Here is a 22,877-nt window from a genome sequence, read left to right on the forward strand (position 1 = left end):
CAGGACGGAGCCCTGGGGGAGGCCGTGCTCGAGGGTCATTTCCCCTGAGACTTCTCCGTACATCCTTGTTCTTATTGTACGCTCTTGTAGAAAGTCTCTAATCCAGTAATATATCCGTCCCCGCACCCTCACGGCTCTTATCTTATGAAGCAAACCAGGCCGCCATACTTTATCATATGCCTGTTTTAGGTCAATGAAGACTGCGTATGTGCTTTCGGTCCTTTGGAATCCATCTGCTACGCTCTGCACAAAGATGTTGACTTGGTCTATAGCGGACATTCCAGCCCTGAAACCAGCCTGTTCTGGAGCTATAAGACGGGCACTCTCAAGGTACCAAACCAGACGCTCATTTACCATTTTTTCAGCCACCTTTCCCACACAAGATGTGAGTGAGATGGGTAGCCCTCAGCAGCGGAAGCATCTTTTCCCTTTTTTGATATAGGAATAATGGTGGCACGTTTCCAGGCCCTGACCATCTGCCCAGGTTATATTTACGAATGCCAAGAGCCTTCCCCCCCCCCCTACATGCTTAAGCATTTCGGGGGTAATACCATCCGGCCCGGGAGCCTTTTTAAGCTGGCATTTTCTTATGGCAGCATTAAGCTCGCCTATCGAGAAGGGGGAGTTCATCGTTCCCTCAGCACTTTCGGTCTGTGGTTCCTTTCGGTCTTTTTTTTTCATCAGCTTTGCGAGCTTTATCAATGGCTTTGGACATTGGGGACTTCTTGGCAGCCTTGTTGATCTTAGCAAAATATTTGTTCAACAAATCCAAATCTCCTCCCCCACTGGTTTTATATAGCGCTGTTACATCCGATATTTAATGAAAGGAGATTTATATTTTAAATAATCAGGGCCAGGAAACTCCGATAGTTTTTCAAATTTTAGTTATTGACATATTTAAATTCTGCGTAAAAAGTTGTAATAGTAAACATTATATCATTTTTTATTTAAATGCTCGGAAAATTTTATATTTAATAAATTAGACAGAAAATTCTCCACGCCCCCCAAAAAACGGGGTTCTGCGAGATGTTTTTAGTTTTTAAAAACGTGACGTCACAAGGGTGCTGGCTAAATATAGATCTAGACCTATATAACCGATAAACTCTCTAGTCTAGATCTAGACCTATCGGATCGCATTTATTGTTACGCTTCACAGCTAGATCTAGTCTCCACGTTGATTTATAATCGGTCATTGTTTATAAAACTCTATTTCTACTTGAAGAAAATTAAATATTGTTCTTCAGCTTGTTGCAGTAGTTCCAATCACAAAGATAAAATCAGCAAGTATGCTGATACAGAAATTAGTGTCTCTTTTCATTTGTTTCCAAGAGATGAAGTTTTAAAGGGAAAATGGGGAAAATTTATTCGCCTGAAGAGCAAATATTTTACAAAGGCATTAGCTAATTCCTGTTTATGCTCAAACCATTTTGAGAGAAGCTGTTTCAGCAACTTCATTGCTGTGGAAATGGGATTTAAAAAAAAAATTGAAGTTAATACCAGGTGCAGTACCAACAATACATTGGATTTCCAGGCCAAAGAATTCAATTAATGATACTACTGAGACATTTTAAACAACTGAAGTTCATAAATATAAATGAAATCAGATTTGTGAGCTAGAAATTTACTACGAATACTAGATCTACTATTAAATTTCTTATTTAATAAGTAGATCTATCGTCTACGAAACTCAATTCCAACTTTTTAACTTTTGACCTTGGGGGTGTGTCTCGCCGGCTGAGCCAGCGTCAAGCTCTCTCATCCCTTTTTCCATGTCAACCAATGTTAGGTCGAAACAGCACAAAAAAATCATAATTTTCTTACGGTCAAACATACAGTCATAATTTATACACCATTAGAAATTTCTTTTAAAGTATTTTAATGATGTAATAACGAAAAATTTTTTTTATCAAAGATAATTTCTTTTTCGCCTCCCTATCAATGAGTATCAATAGGATTTGAGTGCACCGTCGTGACGTCACACAGAAATTCAGTGAAAATCTGACTGTTTTGGATGCGCAGAAAAATTATGTCACAAAAACATCAATTACTAAGTTATTCTTGCAAATAAAAAAAAAAGAATAATATATTCATTATCTATAAATCAAAACACATATTATATCAAAAATTGTCAAAACCATCGGAGTTACCCTTTAAGGGAGGGCAGGCGGGGCTACATCCACGAGGAAATATATATATCGGTATTTCGAAGTCTCTAAAACTTTTAATTATCATTTTTTAAAATTATTTTTAACGCTAACACTTTAAAACTTAGGTCGGCTGGCAACGCTGTCGTGAAGTGTCCGCTTGTGGCATGCTCGTAGTGTATGAATGCAGCTCCGGAATTACGGCTGTACATCTCCCAAGCCTCCAAAAACTCCAAATTATACATTCCTTAAAACTAAAATTTGCATATTAAATGTTTAAAAAAAAAGCAAAGTGAGACTAAATTTAGCATGTTTTTAGATAGGCTATAAGTATTTTTATTCCTAAGTGGAATTTCATGAAAGCTTTTGAAAAACTGTAGGGGGCCTCCACAAAAACCATGCCCCAGGGTCCCCACATACTTAAATCAGGCCCTATAAATAATGGGTCATGGTACATTCTTATAAAATTCGCGTTTTTTTTTAGAATGTACTAAGACGAAGCAAGAGCTTTTCACATTAAATTCCCCTCTAACCGTTCTGCTTTCTCTAATCTTTAAATGGAATAGGTTATTTGAGTCAACCAGGAAAACCAACGACTTATCAGACACCCAGTGACAATACACATAAAATGCATAGGACGCAATTATCTTCTTTTTTTTAAAAGTAAAATCTGTAATCTATAATTAATATTTAATAATATTGTAACTGAGGGCAAACACTCCACGAAAGATAAAGAGATATATTTTTACAAGATATAAGATGATCACAACATTAAAGTCTTATGAGTTCATTTAGCTGCTCTGGCCTGCAGGGTTCACTGTCTCCGCCACTGCCTTCCACTAACATACACCGTTCACTGCTGCCGCCTACGTCTTAACGTCCCAACAGGGTTCTCTATCTTGCCACTAACACAGGTCACATTACGTGTCTCAGGAACAATAATATACATACACTAACAGTAACAGGAATGACCCTTTCCAGTTTCCTCACAAGACTTCTTCCTGACAAGACAAACTACACTGCTTCTGGCCCGTTTACCACACTGGCAATGATCCCTTCTACAACTCAGGCGGTTCTAAGCGTTTAACCTATCTCTATTCTGTCTCTCTATCTACTTGGCTGGAATCAAGAGTCCACCATCTTGTTTCTACCCACGCACTCGTCTTTAACGGTGCCCTGGTGCGCACCATACGCTTCAATGTAGGAGCAGACATATAACAATATATTCATTTTAAACTTCTTAAGACTGCTATTGTACTGTTAATAGTTTTCAGACTACATACATGTAGGCCTATAAATAAAATACAGTATGTAATCCTGAGCAAGCATACATCCAGTATCAAACTCTATCTACATTATAGTATACAGAGTATACACATATAATATGACATGTCATTTGTGGGCCAGGTTATATGGTAATGCCAGGGCCGATTTTAATACCCAGTCCGCCCCTGCTTGATAGTTTAGTGATTTGTACATATTTGTTTTTTTATACCCATTGGTGTATAGTTGATGAGGGGATCTAAAAAAAAAAAAAGAACATAGATTCGAAATACTTAAAAAAAAAAAAAAAAAAAAGCTTACATTGAGTGAAATTATAGGCCTATCTATTAGTTTGTATCAGCCATATAATTATATATAGCCTACATCTGTGCGATATAAATATTTGTACCAATTGATTTTGTTTTGCTTTTAGCTTTCTAAAAGCGCTATGATACCATCACCTATCTAGACCAGCTGTGAACGGAGGATGAAAGGAATGTAGGCATAATGGTGAATGTTTACATGATCGTTTTTTAATGCATAAAAAAGTGATCTCATCTCTCAAGATTCCTCATGTGGACTAATTCAACTTGCATCTCCACATCAGTCAAGTACAATTTCTTTCGCTTATTCTAGATACCAAACAAAATAATTAATTACCAATAGTGAATGATATCTATACAGGGCCGATAAAGAATAGACCTATATCCAATCGAGGTTATTTGAATTAAGTTTTCTTTTCAAAAGATAACTCTACACATTTTTTTCTGCACTATATTATATTTCTTCAAGATATTAAAATGTATTAGCATTGAAAGTCTAGAAATACTATAAGTAAAAAAAAGATAATATGCCATCTTATATGTTAACAGTCACCAGTATTTTATGAATGACCTTTCGTAGTACAATGACATAGCCTAGAGCGCTCGATAGACTTTTTATTAACAAAATTTTGCTTTTTTTTTTTTTGTCATAAAATTTTTTTTTTAAAGCCAGTAGTAAAAATGGCATATTATACATAAAATTATTTAAGATTCTATATTATAAATTTTACAAAATAAATTGTTTTATTTATCTATTTAAAACACAATCGAAAAGTTTTGAACTTTGTACATTTCTATTTAAAACCAATATTATTCTTTATATCGTCTTGAAAAAAAAAAGAAAGAAATTGAATATTTAATCAGAAGCCTATATACCTATATACCTTTCAAATAGAAATGATATTATATGTAGATACTTCGGATTGATTTCAAAACTATTTACAACCATGTAGCCTGAACTATGTAGAAACTGTGACAAATCATTTGAAAAAACAAAACAAAACAAAACAAAAAAAAACTATAAGCATATAGGCCTACTCTAATTAGCAAGTTATAGGGTGATTCGTAGGCCTACTTAAAATTTTCCTATCTAGGCCTATATGTCATTCTAACATTTTTGGTTAATAAAAGAAGGAATAATGTAGACTCTCAAACAATTAATTAATTAATAATAGGCTATGATTATTTCTCTAATTAGCCATATGGATTCAAGATTTGTGTAATTTTGAGTGAAACTTGTGTGAACATAGGCCTATATATTGTTTCTATAGTTATAAGGTGACCAGATATTTGAAGAACGAAAGTAGGTACACTTGTCGATCATGGGACGTAAAAAGGACAGACTTGAGAGTTTTTCTAACAATATAGCTTCAGCGGCTTAGACTTTATTAGGCCTACAATACAGCACAATGTACACACACACAAAGGGTGGCAGCAGGTCATGCGTTATGCGCGCTGGACTGTCGTTCGGTTGTCACAATGATCTGGGGTTCATACCCTGCCCGCTGCCATCCCCCGTCGTCCTGCGGGAGGTTTGAACTAGGAAGTAAATTATCTTCATCTCTGAAGGAACATCCGAAAGGTAAAGCATTTTACAACAAACCAAACAAACACTTTACACACATTGTAGGACTACACTCACAAGAATTTAAATAATTACAGTCTTTCTGAAACGTTTTCATCTTCTGTGCGAACATGCGGCTTTTCTCTCTGAAATACACGGTACTTGGTACTATTTTCGTACGTAAAAGTTTACGATTGTCGTTGCTACTTCACTTTTTCTAACCAACTCGCGTCATCCAAATAGTAAGTCATCCTCTCAGGACAAACCTTTTCATGTTTTCATGCTTCTTTTCGTGCATTTCTGAACCAATTTATCAATAGAAAAGATACTTAGAGAGCACTGCCATTCTGCACTTCAATAAACAGAAATTCTCCATGGAGTATTGCCGCAATGTTGAATACAAAATGCAGTCACAATTCAGCACACGATTTTTCAAATAAGCTTTTGATTATGGTGGAACACTTCTCTTGTGAAAAGAAAAATTATTTCAAAGCAGGCATTGATTTAAATAGTCTCTCCATCGAAGGCTTCAGACCTCACAACCTAGCTATTCCATAGCCCGAGATGGCACAAAAAATTGTATCATCAGGGGAAATAATTTCACTTTAGTGTGGGCGTTCGAAGCATCCGTGAACGCTGTCATAACTAGGCATCACTAACCTGCTTCTTTGCTTTGTTTATTATATAACGTCCAAACCTTTAGTAACAATTCTTGCACGTTTGTATTTTATGTCTTACATTTTAAAGTAATTTCAGAGTGTAGTCCATTGATTGAAAACTGTTATGATCGTCAAAGGTACCTTTAGCGGCTGCGAATTGAACTATCGAGAAAATGTGTATACTTTATAGATAAGGCTACCTAATAGCTGACTTGAGCTTCCAATTGAAACATTACGTTCTGCATTCAGATGTTTGGTTTAATCCACATGTGCGACAGAAAAATGTGATCGATATTTCTAGCAACACTCCACTGTGATTGTTGATTTTTCTTCATCTTTATAAACGGAAACTCTTAATTTAAGTCATCACCAGTCTTTGATGTAGGTCCCAAATGAACTTTGATGTTCATTTTGTCTACGACATTTCTTACCCTGTCATCCTTGAACAGAAGGAAATCCAAGCGAATTTAATGCATACGGTATACTGGAATTTAAAACAGAATCAGCGAGAAACATGCGGAACAACAACATGCATGCTAACATCAATTTTTGAGAAGGTACAGGATAGGCCTATTGCAAAGTAAAAACACCACTGCTCATACCTCTAACATCTAATAGGAGCCTGCAAAGCAGTGATCATGAAATAAGGATCAAGAAGAAAACGCCGTAAGGGGAAAACTTTGAAGTTATTAACTTATTAGTCAAAAGATTAACAAAGATTTTAAAATAATAGTTTAATTGACATTGATTGACTTTTTTTTTTAGGAAAGCGGGACATTGAGGATAAGCGTGACATAAAGTCCAAAGCGGGACTGTCGCACCTAAGTCGGAACGTCTGGTCAACTTATATAATAGTCATAAAGTATTTTTTAAATGGACGTGACATATATTTTAAGATAAATTTCCTCATGGATAATAAATATTATTATTATTAATATATAGCCTATTATTCTAGATCTATTGAAAATATTATAAATTTATAGTAACGTTTTTAAATTCGCCAGTCTGGTTGCTAGATCTTATATACCTTATATATTATACACGTTTCAAAATCCCTAAATGGTTACTTTTTGCTCTCTATCATAGATGTTATAGATATATATACAAACTACAGATGATGTTAGAACCAAACAATTATTTCTTTCGTTTCTTCTAGATCTCGGCAAGCTAGCGTTTTAAAGAGCTTTATTCGTACTGCTAATTTTACACACGAGTACTTCCTGGTGTAAAGGAAGACAGTCTAAAACTAACAACTAAATGTAGAATTATTCAACAAATGGAATACCTTTATACTCAAAATTTGTTTACAAAACGATGATTATGAGATGCTATCATTGATGATTCACCAACAGCATCAAAATGTTTAAAAAGGAGAATTTACGTAAGAATCTGCTAAGAGTCAAACAAAATATTGACCAGAATTTAGGAAGGTGATGATGTTTTTTTTTATTAATTTATTTATTATTGTTGTCAGTGTTGACGATGATTCAATTCAGTTTCAGACCAATGAGTCCACTGATGTGTGTTTTTTGAGTTAAGATCAAGATTAACAATCTATAGATCTAGAATATAATAATTAATCTAGACTAGAAAAAACTAGAACCAAGTAGTCAAGTAGATTCTAGCTAGAGTAGACTCTATAAATATAATATATATAATAAGTATAAACTATAAATAAATAAAGTATAAAATTATAGATCTAGTAATAATAATAGTTATACTTATAAATAATAATCTACTTTATCTACTAATCTAGTCTTAAGTTTAGCCTAGTTTAGGCTCAAACTCAAGTCCCTCACCAAGCCGCAAGGCTAAGGTAGATCATACTCATAGATTTAATAAGTATTCTAGATGTTAGAGTTAGATCTAACTAAGAGTGAAAGTAGCTAGAAATGCTGCTAGATGATACTAGATTATAAATCTATGTCTAGATATATATATTAAATAATTTATAATATAGATCTAGATTATTCTAGATCTAGTTAAATCTTTTTAAAATACTAAATATAGATTACATATTTAATATTGTATTAGTTCAAAATTAGTTATTAGTAATAGTACTAGATCTCTAGTTACTAGTTATATTAGTGTATTAGATCTAGTTTATAGTTTTATAATAATACACATTTATTAGAATAATTAGACTTAGATATTGATTTCTAAATTTAGATAGATCCATGATTCTAGATTATACTTATATTATTATATATATATATCAATATATTTATATTATAATAAGCAAACTGTCAGGCTTTATTTGAGTGAGTGTTTCCTGTATTATTATGGATACCTCTTCTGGTATATAAGAGTGTTCTTGGTGTCTTTGTCTTCATTTGCAACAATTTTTTTTATGTCTACTATAGTTACTGAGTAATATGACCACAACATGTAGATCGAAGAATAAACACGAACATAGCAGACACGGTTTTATTTAACACAAATAACAATTTATAATATATTGGCAAGTTCAGCCATCAAGAAATAGCATAGAATATTTCACATAAAACAATAGTATAATCCAAACGAATTTATCTAATACATAGCTAATAATACTTTCATCTTAAATACAAGACACGTCTGTTTTCTACCATATCTCTAGAGTCTACTACTTGACCATGTGATTAACACCCCACAATTCACTGTGGCCCCTTTCATTTTCCAGTGAGACCTCATACTCTTCATAAAACAAATGAATCTCATGCTTTATAACCAATTCGTGTCACTTGCTATCAAAAAATGATGTGACACAAACTAATTTATAACTAATAACTAGAATCTCTAGAACTGGACAATAATTTATATATCTATAGTCACTATAGACTATTATATATTATTTTATTATATACTATTTTATAGGCTAAAGACTAATACAATTTCTAGTATAGACAATATCTAAAATACTTAATACCTATATATATAGATCTAGATTTACCTTTACCTATCCCTTAGTCTGTTGGACCGTTGGGGCACCAGGCAAGATTTGTCGACCGTATTTCTCCATTCCTCCCTTTTTTTTGCCTTGTTTAGAACCTCTCTCAATGGCAGGCCTGTCCATTCTTTAATGTTGTCCTCCCATCGCTTTTTCTGTCTGCCTCTTCTTCTTTTCCCTGGCACTGTTCCCTGAAGGAAGGTCTTTGCGAGCCCCGTAGATCTTGTAATGTGGCCAAAGGTTTTAAGCTTTCATCTTTTTACAATAGTTAGCAGGTCGTCATGGGCTCCGATCGCTACAGTAACCCTGTCTCTGATTTCTTGGTTTGTGATGCGGTCTTTGAATGTGATGCCTAGGGTCCTTCTGTAGCATCTCAATTCCATTGCTAGGATCCTCCTCTCAAGCTCTGCATTCAATAGTATCCAGAGAGCAAAAAGAGAGAGAGAGAAAGAGAAGGAAAGAGAGAGTGGGCCATAAAATCTCATTGTAACAGATACACTGAGTCACAGGCTAAAAAAGTATTTTGGTCTCATTGTTAAAATGTGGCCCATTTATTACAATTCCAAAAAAGAAAAATAGTGTTCCGGTGTTAATAAAAAATATAAAGCCTGGGAACAAATCCACAGGCGTAGCCAGTGTGTACTGCTAGAAATTACAAACCTATATATATATATATATATATATATATATATATATATATATATATATATATATATATATATATATATACTTTTTTAAATATAGATCTACATCTTCTTATCTTATCATTGATAGGTTATTATGAGCAAAATAATCACTCTTAGTAGGTGGGTCTGTTGTATAAAGGGGGAATAGTATTTAAAAAAACAACTGTTTATTGTTACTTCTTAATTCCTACTAACTCACACTTTTGTCATAGTAAAAAATTTGAAACTTTTATTTTGATAAATTTTGTTTATTTTATCGAGCGAGCTGAAATTTTGAACATAAACTCATGACACATTCTATTAAAATTTCAGAAATATCACTTAATCAATTATTGGCCTTAAGAAAATGTGTGTTTTTATTACTGTTAAATCAGAGAAACTAATAATTTTATTGTGTTTTTTTTTTTATTACTGAGTACCAGTAATAGCCCTTTAGCATATGACTGCTCCTATGCAAAGGTAAGACAGTCAAATTATGTAAAACAAAGTACTATAATTTCAGAGACATAAAATGAAGAAAAGGGTGAATTACCATTAGTTCTCCTTTAGGACTATTTTTCATACAAATATAGTTGCAATAATATGGCAAGATCATTTGGTTTAATCATATTGTACAAAGTGTTAAGGTTTCAGGATAGCAATTAGGGTGTAAAATAATATATCTATACATTTATATATTTATATAATTCTCTTCATGGCTCATCAGTTTGGACACTGAGAAGTAAAGAAAAGATCACTCTTTTATTTCTACAAGTCGGACTAGACTTACCTTAAGAAAAAAAAGAGGGGGGGGGGAGAACAAGTAGTATTCAGCTGTCACTAAGTAGCAGGGCCAGACCAAAAAATCATGGAAAGATCACTCTTTTATTTATTTCTACCCCACGTAACTTTAGAGGCGAAAAAAAAAAGGGGGAGGGGGTAAGTAATTTACTCTGTATTCACCCGTCACTAAATAGCAGGGCCGGACTCAACCGTTGTGAGGCCTTATGCAAGTTTTTGTAGGGATACGGATAATAAGCGAAAATTAAGAGTTTGTATTAGAAAATAAATTCGTCTTTGTATTTTATTCATTCTTTACTACATAACAAATTACTTTACGAGCCTTGTGTGTAGCGAAGTCATACAGTATATAAAAAATTATATTTCCTACATAGATCACGATCAATAGTAAGAATTACCAAACGTTTCAATCAATCTTTGAGAATTGTTGACCTCAAGTAATTCTTCATTAGTTTGAGGTGCAAGAGGCTTCTTTTACCAGATTCCACAATTACGGGTATTGCATAATCCCTTTTTTTTTAATCGCACATAGGATTGGTGTTTTCCATGTTGAATGAGACCCCAAAATGGCAATTTTTGTCTATAGATTTCAGGAGATTTGTATGAGTTTTCAAAAGATTTAAATATATAATAGATAGATAGATAGATAGATAGATAGATAGATAAATAGATAGATAGATAGATAGATAGATAGATAGATAGATAGATAGATAGATAGATAGATAGATAGATAGATAGATAGATAGATAGATAGATAGATAGATAGATAGATAGATAGATAGATAGATAGATAGATAGATAGATAGATAGATAGATAGATAGATAGATAGATAGATAGATAGATAGATAGATAGATAGATAGATAGATAGATAGATAGATAGATAGATAGATAGATAGATAGATAGATAGATAGATAGATAGATAGATAGATAGATAGATAGATAGATAGATAGATAGATAGATAGATAGATAGATAGATAGATAGATAGATAGATAGATAGATAGATAGATAGATAGATAGATAGATAGATAGATAGATAGATAGATAGATAGATAGATAGATAGATAGATAGATAGATAGATAGATAGATAGATAGATAGATAGATAGATAGATAGATAGATAGATAGATAGATAGATAGATAGATAGATAGATAGATAGATAGATAGATAGATAGATAGATAGATAGATAGATAGATAGATAGATAGATAGATAGATAGATAGATAGATAGATAGATAGATAGATAGATAGATAGATAGATAGATAGATAGATAGATAGATAGATAGATAGATAGATAGATAGATAGATAGATAGATAGATAGATAGATAGATAGATAGATAGATAGATAGATAGATAGATAGATAGATAGATAGATAGATAGATAGATAGATAGATAGATAGATAGATAGATAGATAGATAGATAGATAGATAGATAGATAGATAGATAGATAGATAGATAGATAGATAGATAGATAGATAGATAGATAGATAGATAGATAGATAGATAGATAGATATAGATATAGATATAGATATATGTTATAAACATCATATCTGAATGATGTTGCAGTATTTTGTATATATGTAGTTATGTTGTGCAAAGATTTTGTTTTTTATTGGGGTATGTACATTTAAAAAAACAGATATACCATGGAGAGTATTTTGAATTTCATTTTGCATTATTGTTTATATAACCATCAAGTTTGAAATCCATGCATTCAGAAGATTGTTTTGGCAAAATATCAACAATTTTGTCTATGGTTAAAAATGAGAATATTTTTAGAGGTAAAAAAGGGTAAACACATAATTTACATATATAAAATGTTATGTCCTGTAAATACTAGGTGGTATATTGTTACATATAGGGCAGTCAGACATTGTTGTATAAAGCAGTGTTACTATTTGAGATACACTGTTATAGGCCTAATAGAATCAAATGTTGTACTTGTGTTGATTATTCAAGTTTGTCCTATGTGATTTCATTCAGCTCTGAGTGTGTAGCAATAACTTAAAAGATACATGACCAAAATCATTTGATGCCATTAGCAATAATATATATATATATATATATATATATATATATATATATATATATATATATATATATATATATATATTATATATATATCAGTTCCCTCATATCCTTTTATATAAGGTTAAGTTAACATTTACTATCTACAAGATTCTGTGTGTGTGTGTTTTATATACTGTATTTAAAAAAAAGAAATGGATAAACCTTTAATTCTATTGCCTAGTCACTTTTTCTTGACTGTGAAGTGGGTACACTCTGGCTGGAACTCTCATTCCCTGTCACCCCCCGTTGTCAGAATGTGTTGTCTTGTTTTTCCTAATATGTTCACGGTCTACTTGTCAAGATGGTGATGTCAAGCATACACAATTTTGCATGGATTTGTTGCTCTTTCTTTAACAATAAGGATACTCTTCTCACCATGGAGGCTAGGAATAAACAATGAGACGAGCAGAATTTAATTGTGCAGATCATTATTTCAAGCTAAAATCTCGCACATAGTAGCATGGCTGTTTAATTAAGTGAATACATCATCGCACTAATGACAAAACAGGCTTTTTTTGTTTTGTTTTGTTTTTATTTCAATAAAATAAGATGTTTTTGGTTGAGTTAACATTTAGTTATGGAACCTAACGTAGAAGTGCATTAGAACAAAACAAATTACCTGTTGGTTTGGAGAGTGGGGGGGATTCGAACTCAAGAGCTTAAACGCCAGGGGGAAATGGGTCATAGAGATTGTATTGTCATATGTTTAGTGTTATACGGTATAATTGATCTTCCTAGTGAAACGGAAGGATTTGTTTTTTTCCATTGCTTAATGAATTGATAAAAAGTACAAGTATGTTGGCAAGAGTGCTAGAGGGGAGAAGGGTGGTAGAACATCCGATCTATCCCAAGATTTTCCTACTTGAATTTGTTGAAGAGTTCCCTTGAGTAATGGCCATGATAGTGTTTGACTATCAGACTAATGTCAACTAGAGGAGGAGGATGTGGTTTGTTGAATGAACTCACCCCTTTCTCTTCCACTCTCCGGTGCGAGTCTGCGCCCCCCCCCCCCTGTACCTCTTCGTGTTTGAGGGAGCGTGTTTCATCCGCCGTTTTACAGCCAGAACCAGCCGCTACTCCGTGAGTTGAGTCACCAGATCTAAGCCTTCCTTTAGGATTTTGATAGAATGTGGATTAAACCGGCTAAGCATGACTGTCTGGCCGTGCGGAATACGATTTGAATTGTATTACAGTGGTCCGGAATTTAAACCTCTTTTGGGTCAGGGCGTAATAATCTCAGTTTGTGAGAGATCATCCTTCGTATACACGTATAGAAACACTAAATGAGACCTTCCCAGCAACCCTTTACCAAACGATTCCAGAACTTAACAATAATTGACATTGTTCGGGACCCACTGCTTCTGTTGTACACATCTTTGAGTAAACAGCGCTCCTAGTTCATACCCACCGCCTGTCAACCTAGTTCCGTGGTGCTGCAAGCAATGTAGAGTCAGACCTTCCTTGGGGGCAACTCCAGATGGATTGGAGGAAGATAGCAGACGTTCGAAAATGTACCATCAAAGCTCATCGCTGACCGTGAGGTGTTGACTTGTAACTGTAACATGTTAGCCAACATTTTGTAACAGTAACATGTTAGCCAACATTTGACACTACCGTGGCCGTGTCGTTTCTTTCTCCCAATAGTCTTGGCTAGTGACCGCGACTACCTGAACTCTGTTGTCTTTTCTGAGTACTATTTTCTAAATGGATGTTGAGTCTGTTAGCCAGTTTGTTTCGATGAGCCAAGCACAAAGACGACGATGTATTCAAACGAGTTGTTTCAATTCTGTGAACTCAAAGAGTGTCAGGTTTCTTAGTGCTATGTGTTGCATCTTAAACCTGACTTAATAATAACCAATGGTAGGAAACTGTTACCAAGATGTCATGGCCTGAAAAGTGTTGGTTGTAATGCAATTGTCAAATTGTCTTTCTGTAACCAAGCATTGTTTTCTAGAGTTACTTCTTACAGCACCTTCACCTGCCAGTGGACATTTATTTTCTTGGCAACACACACATGGACTCAATGCTAGGCTTGTCATAAAGTGACATCATTTTGTTCTATTGTGTAAGCACTTAGCCAACTGTACTTTTGTTTGTTTGTTTTAATATTACAATGCTTTTCTGAACTCTTAACGACACACCCGAGAGCGTGTTGTAACACTAGAAAGAGTCTCTTGTAGGATACACCCGTGTTATTTGATCTACAGATAAGTGGGGGGCCAAAAGATTTATGATGAGGGTGTGTCCTTTTTTATGTGCACAGTATTCCCTAGATGTAATATAATAGAACCTACTGCTCAGTAAGTGTACACGGTGTCTATTGGAAACACATTATGGGATAGTCCCTACCCTCATTAAACTACAGGCGCAACCACTTTTATTGACTCGTTATTTATTTCTCTCTTGGGGAAGAAATCAAAATGCAGGTCAGGAGCGGGGGTGCATTTGGTGTCAAAATAAAATAAAAACTCTTCAGTGGTTTTTTAATATAAGAGAATATTCTAAACATCTTTTAGTGTTTTATGGACCTTGCTGCAAGTGCAATTCTAAGCGACGTGGGCCCACTTGGGTGCACCCCTTCGGATTCCCAATTGCCCATATTGCAATCTCGCCCCCAGCGAAGAGAAAAATAGAGAAGTATTTTTGAACCGTTGAGATTCTTGTTTGGCGTAATTGTATTAATGACAGGTGGACTACTTGGGCTCGTAATGTAATGTGTAAAGGTGACCCAAAAAAAAAAAAGTGCCGGCGATGTTTGTGAGTACATTAGTCACGTCCATGTTGCAGTAGGCTTTAGTTCAGTCATTAGTCTGCCCAGTCACACATCCATGTCTGTGTTCGTGTAAGCATATCAAGTCATGTCTTAGCTGCAGGCGAAAGGATTAAAAGCGGGCACTGCCTTGTGCGTCGTCCATTTGAGTGTTCTCCTTACCTCACCCCCACCAGCTGTACTTGAATAGATCTGCTCGTCCTACGACCTTGGCCTTCACTCAGACACAATAGATAATTACTCCCCCCCCCCCCTCGGTGCTTGTCACTGTGTAGTTCATTGTTCCTTCCAGTCCCCCCCCCCCCCCTTTTTTTTTCACTTGAACAGTTCAATTGACACTTGGAAATCCACTTGACTCTTCGTAACTGATTTCAAGCATTGGATTGGCCCACTTTTTACCATTTTGATATATATGTGTGTGTGCTTATATCTCTGGTAGATATCTATATTTGCCTCTTCATGTGTGTTTACCTTGTTTCACCTCTAAATTAGACCACAGCTTCTTGCATTCAGTCAAACCCAGGGTCAGCATGTCAACTTGTAGTCAAACCGAATAAACAAATTTGCTTGCGTTTTATATTTTCGTTGTTTGGTACACAAACACACAACATTTGGTTTTGTCCTTTTCCCGCCATTCAGTGTGTGGTCGTTCTTGCACGTGCTGGCTTGCTGTGTCGCGCTAAAATACGAGCTGAATACTATTAGATTTTTTTGCGTTGACTAGCCTAATTGTATTAAATGAGAGGGGACTGAATCACCAGACTTGTTGGCTCGTGTCCTACTTATGTCCCCTTAGTAGCGTATACGTAATAGCATCGCTTTTATTTTCCTTCCTCTGTGTTCACATCTATGGGCATCGGTTTGGAAAAGAAGGTCAGGCGCCCAGTGATAAGGTCATTTTAGTATCATACTCATAACAACAGTGACCAACTTATCTTTTACATTTACATTTGGCTTGAAAATGTGTTTCCTTAAAAAAAAAACAACACTTTAATCCGAGCCTGTGTTCTAAAACAAAGTGAAAAGAAAGATATTATGATGCTAGTGTTTCCTGGCGTCATGTGTGATATTATGATGCTAGTGTTTCCTAACGCCAGCTTGCTCTTCTTTTTTTAGTTCACTTCCTCTATCTGACACATTGGCTAAAGTGAGACAGTGTCCTGCTTTCTATCACAGCCAAAGCATGTTATCCAGCAATCAATTCCATTCTTTTTAAAACCACACAAACACTCCAATGATTGTTGCTTTGTTATGCATGCACTATCTAATAGAGAGGGATTTACTCTTCGTTACCTCTGTGAGAGGCATGATTCTTACAAAGTACAATCTGAAAAACAAATCTTTCCACTTTTGAAGCCTTTCATTCACTGATACATTTGATCAAATTCATATAAATTGTAATCCTATTTTTGGGCGTGCAAGTGTCTTGATAATGCTAAAGAAAGTTGTCTTTGTTTCTGTCCTCCTTTGGACATGCAAGTGAGTAATAACCCTAGAGAAATTTAACATTTGTTTCTGTCCTCCTTTGGACATGTAAGTATGAGTGATAACCCTAGAGAAATTTAACATTTGTTTCTGTCCTCCTTTGGACATGCAAGTATGAGTGATAAGCCTAGAGAAATTTAACATTTGTTTCTGTCCTCCTTTGGACATGCAAGTGAGTAATAACCCTAGAGAAATTTAACATGTCTTTCTTTGGTGTGCTTGTGTAAAATGTTGTCTTTGTTTGAAAAGTTGACAGTGTCTTCATATTTTACAATTATAATCAAGCTGAAGCAAAAGAAAAATTCACATAATAGTTTCTTCCCTTCTTTTTTTTCCATGAAAATAACCTGTCAGTAAAGTCTGTCAAAATGACAAAGTGAGGCAATGCCTTAGAAGAAACCAAACTGTATTATATTTCTGACATTAGTATTGTACATGGTGCTCTAAAACACGAAGAACAAGTGAACATTTTACAAATAGTCTCAAATGTAAAACAGACCTCAAGTATCAAATGACTTCACCTTGCACCCAGTGTGAGAGATTCTTGATTGTTATTTTAGTAGTTACATTCATAACAATCTCTCCTTTCTCTTTCTTTTAGAGCTGAAAAATCTGAAGTTTTGTCCGAAGACCAGCAAGAGAATGAAAAAAGAGTCGAACTGGTCAAGCATGCTTTTCAGAATGTCACAAAGAAAGCTGCTGCGACTTTACAATCAAATGGGACAGACTTTGATAAACGACTGGTCAGTTCATCTTATAAATATATTTTATTTGGTATTGCATGTTTGGAAAAAAAAAGAATTTTATCTTAACATGACTAAATTAAAATCAGTCATTGTTGAACAACTAGTAGAGAGAAACATTGAATGTCAATTAAATTGTATTGATAAGTAATCAAACTTAATGAAGAATATAATAAAAACACACAGAGACAATAGTATTGATCTTATCCATCTTAACTAAACACATTGTTAATAACAGTTAATTCATGGCGTCAAAATTCCTCAAGTGGATTCAGTAAAAAGTTGTTTTGAAGGATTATGTTTTAATCTCTAAATAGAACCCAAATTTTGTTTCAGAAAAAACTTCCAGAATCAGGTCTGAGTGCTGCTCTCCTAGACTCTGCCCAAACTCTAGGTACAGAAACTTTATTGAGGTAATTCTACATTCCTTGGCTCAATGCATAAACCTTAAAAAAATAATTGATTGTTGATTAAAACAAAGGAGAGCAGAGTAGATAAAACTGAAGTAGTTTTCTATTCACTACATAAACACTTTCTTGTTAACAATTGTATACTATATTAATTCTCAAATATTATTAGAGTATTTTGTTTTGTCAAAGATGAAAATAATATAAATTGAGAGAAACTCTTGGTGTCTGTTTATTATAGTGTTGACATTCTGTTTTCTATCCTTATAGTACAGTGTGTAAGCTGTGTGGAGAATGTCAGTCAAATCTAGCCACAGAACAAGTCAACTATGAGATTAGAGTAGAAACTGAATTTATTAATCCATTACAAACAATATGTGATGTAAGCTTCAATTTTGTTGCTTTTTCCTCTTGTGTGTATGTATTGTTTTGTTTTGTGTAGTATTTGTTCTTTTACATTGGTAAAACCAAATATCCTTTAAACTAGTAATACAATTGTGTAATATAATGTTGTTTTTTCAATGAGGTTGATATCCCGAGCATAATTAAATTAAGGAAAGCACTGAATAAGTCAACTTTAGACATGGACTCAGCCAAGTCAAGGTAATCTTGCACGACTACACGTTTTACATTGATTTACTTTCAGTTTTGAAATTTTGGAATTAACTATTTTATTTCAAAGTAATTTTTATATAGATCAAAGAATACAATTGTTTATTAAAATACTGAGGCATGGTGCACTTTAATTATATTGTTGTACCTTTGTTGACATTGGTATTAATATAGAAAACAATGTTCTTAACATTCCTGATTTACTTCAACACCTACTGGTCAGGATGTACATTTCTTTCTCGTAGGTTTTCTCAGGCAGTTCGCCAGTCTCAAGTCCCAGGTGCCAATATGACAACAGCTGCTGCCAAAGCTGAAACCATAAAAGAAGAGTATGAGGAAGCCACATTGAAAGTGGAAACTATCAAAGTAAGATACTGTGCTATTTTGTTTTCATTAGAGCTAAGAGTATTTAGAATAGCAACCAATTCCTGGTGATTTTAAAATTGATCCTATGTTGTTTGTTTTCTTTCTCTCTAGGATAACTTGTCCATAGAACTGTGCAATTTTGCAGCTAAAGAAAGTGACCAAAGTCAAAAAATGTTGCTAGTTAGTCATTTTTTGTTCATTATATATTTAAATTAAAGGGAAACTCAGAATCTGATAGTTTTTCAAATTTTAGTTATTGACTTATTTAAATTCTGCGTAAAAAGTAAACATTATATCATTTTTTATTTAAATGCTCAGAAAATTTTATATTTAATAAATTAGACAGAATATTCTTTACGTCCCAAAAAAAAACTGGGTTCTGCGAGATGTTTTTAGTTTTTAAAAACGTGACGTCACAAGGGTGCTGGCTAAATTTAGATCTAGACCTATATAACCGATAAACTCTCTAGATCTAGACCTATCGGATCGCATTTATTGTTACGCTTCACAGCTACATGTAGTCTCCAAGTTGATTCATAATAGGTCTTTGTTTATAAATAATATTCTAGATCTAAACTGACTATTTCTACTTGAAGAAAATGAAATACTGTTCTTCAGCTTGTTGCAGTAGTTCCAATCACAAAGATAAAATCAGCAAGTATGCTGACACAGAAATTAGTGTCTCTTTTCATTTGTTTCCAAGAGATGAAGTTTTAAAGGGAAAATGGGAAAAATTTATTCGTCTGAAGAGCAAATATTTTACAAAGGCATTAGCTAATTCCTATTTATGCTCAAACCATTTTGAGAGAAGCTGTTTCAGCAACTTCATTGTTGTTGAAATGGGATTTGAAAAAAAAATGAAGCTAATACCAGGTGCAGTACCAACAATACATTGGATTTCCAGGCCAAAGAATTCAATTTGAGTGCACCCTCGTGACGTCACACAGAAATTCGGTGAAAATCTGACCGTTTTGGATGCGCAGGAAAATTATGTCACAAAAACATCAATTACTAAGTTATTCTTGCAAATAAAAAAAAAAGAAGAATATATTCATTATCTATAAATCAAAACACATATTATATCAAAAATTGTCAAAACCATCGGAGTTTCCCTTTAAATGATTAGTAATTTTATTTCTTACTTATGAATGTGTCATGTACATACAGGTTTTGTTTTTATTTAATATTACACAGTATTTTAAAATTTTAATTATTATTAATATAGCTCATGAGGTAGTAGTCATTCTCTGGCTTTATTAGTATTGCTCTGATATTGCTATGTGGCTTTTTATGATTTTAAAAGATGCAGAAGCTCACCAAATTTGACAAAAGAGCTATTTACAATTGCTGCTGAAATATAAGGTGGAGCGAATAAAGAATCTTTGCCGTTATCTATTCCAGTATTTGAACTCCCTGATTCTTTCTTCATTGGCAAGATTGAGCAGATAAGAAATGACATGAAATCCCTTTCATTGCAGCTTGACCACATTCCAATCTTTCAAAATTCTAATTTTTGCAAGTTTCAGTTTGTCTATGAAAACAAGAGGTTCTTTTGCTATTGCTCTCCAGTGGCTTCTAGTTAATGCAAGAATCGAGCACACTTTGTCATCAGTGCATTTACAACAAAGAAATGCACAGATGTACCTTAGCTGATCATTCCATATGTAGAGCCCTGTCCTCCATGGACTTCCTGCTTCTAGTCATGCCATGTTTCTCCCTAAAAAGATACAGTTTGCAGGTTTTTTCAGTGCATGGATGAAAATGAAAGATAGATAAAATACAAACATGATTCACTACATTCAAGAAGAACATTAAGACCTATCTGTTCAAAACTTTTTTTTTAGATTAGTTTCATTTTAACTCATGTGTCAAGGCCTACTTCCACTAATATATGTATGTGTCATGCTAAATGTACCCAAGTCCTGGATAATACCATAATGACACGTACAATGACAAAATAAGATTCAGAATGCCACTTTACCGACATATAACATGTTTAATTACATTATTTTCACTATAATACAGAAAAATAGTTAGAGTCTACACTTAGACTATATATATCCAAAAAGTCCAACTGTCCTGGACTAGGAACAAAAACACACCCCTTATCATGAGTTACATTGTTCAACAAAACATCTCACCAAACAAAAACAACCCAAAACAATAACGGTTTTGAATTCAACCACCTGAATTGCCCCCCTTCTCCTCTACAGTAAACAGGAGACCCAGGCTGACCAGAACTCAGTCCTGACATTTCTCCCCCCTTTAATTTTTGTCTGTTTCTTGTTTCATTTAAAACAGACAAACTTCCAATAAAGAGATTTTCCAAACGTACATATATCAACATGCAAACAAAAGTAATCTTGGTACTAAAACATAGCCTACAGTTTGTAAAAAAAAAAACAAAAAAAAAACGATGTATCCACATGAAATGTCAATACTATATACAACCTGCTAGGCAATAATAATTATATGTATAAGTATATATATACATATATATCAACATGTAAACAAAAAAAATAGTCAGTGAACAAGCATATTTTCCGAAATGTAAATGTTATATACAACATACTAAGCAATTATAATTATATATATATATCAACATGTAAACAAAAATAGTGTGCAAACATATATTCTACCTTTTGTAAAAGGCGGTTAATTACATATCCCCAATCCTAGCAAACAAATAACTTTGAAATGAATAACTATTAAATGTCAGTTATCTGTAATCAATGTCATGTTGGTCTATTCTGTTAGTCTAGATAGAAAGTCAGCAATGTCAAGGCCTACTTCCACTAATATATGTATGTGTCATGCTAAATGTACCCAAGTCCTGGATAATACCATAATGACACGTACAATGACAAAATAAGATTCAGAATGCCACTTTACCGACATATAACATGTTTAATTACATTATTTTCACTATAATACAGAAAAATAGTTAGAGTCTACACTTAGACTATATATATCCAAAAAGTCCAACTGTCCTGGACTAGGAACAAAAACACACCCCTTATCATGAGTTACATTGTTCAACAAAACATCTCACCAAACAAAAACAACCCAAAACAATAACGGTTTTGAATTCAACCACCTGAATTGCCCCCCTTCTCCTCTACAGTAAACAGGAGACCCAGGCTGACCAGAACTCAGTCCTGACATCATGACTGTTATTATAGCGCCTTGAGCCTACATTATGGTTCTTAACAGCACTTAATAAATTAAATTATTGTTCTTATTATAATTATTTCAGCTTTTGGAAGCTCAGGCAGATTATCACAGAAAAGCACTTCAGGCAATAGAGCAGTTTATTCCCTTGGTTAAAGTAAAAATAGGTAATGTTTAGGTATAATATTTGAAAGGCTCCCATGATTTATGATCTGTTTTACTCTAGCATTAGACAATTATTGCAAATATTTCACCACAGTAGCTTTGAAAAAGTTTTCGAAAACTTTTTTTTTCTATGCTTTTCCACTAATTTAGTAAATAAAAAGTATAGTTGTCTATTTTCATCCAATAAATTTATCGTTCTTCCTCTTAGATAATGCTCCTTGTAAACCTGTGTATGGAATGCCTCTGGAAGAACATCTGCGTCTAATGAAGCGAGATATTTCACTTGTGATAGAGGCTTGTGTTACTGTATTATTAGAATGTGGCTTGGAGGAAGAGGTGTGTGCCCTTTTTGGCATTTGTTCATATTACACCTGTTCTAACTCTATAACATATTCTTAGGGGGGGGTGGGGGGCTTGCTTGTTGAGTGGTAAAGTGCTAAGTCTCTAATTCAGGGGTCTCTGGTTTGAATCTCATTGAAGACAGAGTTTTAGGACCCTCCAACTCTAATGGGTACCTGACAATAATTGGGGAAAGTAATGGCTGTTGGTTATTTTGCTGGCCACATGACACCCTCATACATGATGTGCCATAGAAACAGACAAATTTAACATTTTCTGCCCTATAGATCAAAAGATCTGAAAGGGTTACATTACTTTTTTTTTTTTTTTTTTTTACAAAGCTTTTATCTGTCTGTCTGGTAATAAGTTTATACATGTTATTTCTCCCACAAC

The 22,877-nt window shown here is 33.9% G+C and overlaps 1 protein-coding gene across 7 annotated transcripts in view; it reads left to right on the forward strand.

Annotated features, from left to right (window-relative positions):
- Nucleotides 1–7,143: 7,143 nt before the first annotated feature.
- Nucleotides 7,144–22,877, forward strand: part of LOC106060028 (rho GTPase-activating protein 44-like) — a 31,576-nt gene continuing 15,842 nt past the window's right edge. For 6 of the 7 annotated variants that reach the window (XR_008776649.1, XM_056020983.1, XM_056020986.1 and 3 more), the window contains exons 1-9: nt 7,144–7,383; nt 17,283–17,424; nt 17,761–17,837; nt 18,102–18,213; nt 18,358–18,434; nt 18,689–18,809; nt 18,921–18,989; nt 22,066–22,147; nt 22,354–22,481. Coding sequence is in view for 6 of the 7 variants with exons in the window: in XM_056020983.1 (XP_055876958.1) it covers nt 7,313–7,383; nt 17,283–17,424; nt 17,761–17,837; nt 18,102–18,213; nt 18,358–18,434; nt 18,689–18,809; nt 18,921–18,989; nt 22,066–22,147; nt 22,354–22,481 (879 nt within the window). In the remaining variant the exon portion in view is untranslated. The remainder of the gene's footprint in view (nt 7,384–17,282; nt 17,425–17,760; nt 17,838–18,101; nt 18,214–18,357; nt 18,435–18,688; nt 18,810–18,920; nt 18,990–22,065; nt 22,148–22,353; nt 22,482–22,877) is intronic. The other variant, XM_056020988.1, reaches the window with a different exon arrangement.

This window comes from Biomphalaria glabrata, chromosome 2 (assembly GCF_947242115.1).
Source record: "Biomphalaria glabrata chromosome 2, xgBioGlab47.1, whole genome shotgun sequence".
In the NCBI taxonomy this organism is placed as follows: domain Eukaryota; kingdom Metazoa; phylum Mollusca; class Gastropoda; family Planorbidae; genus Biomphalaria; species Biomphalaria glabrata.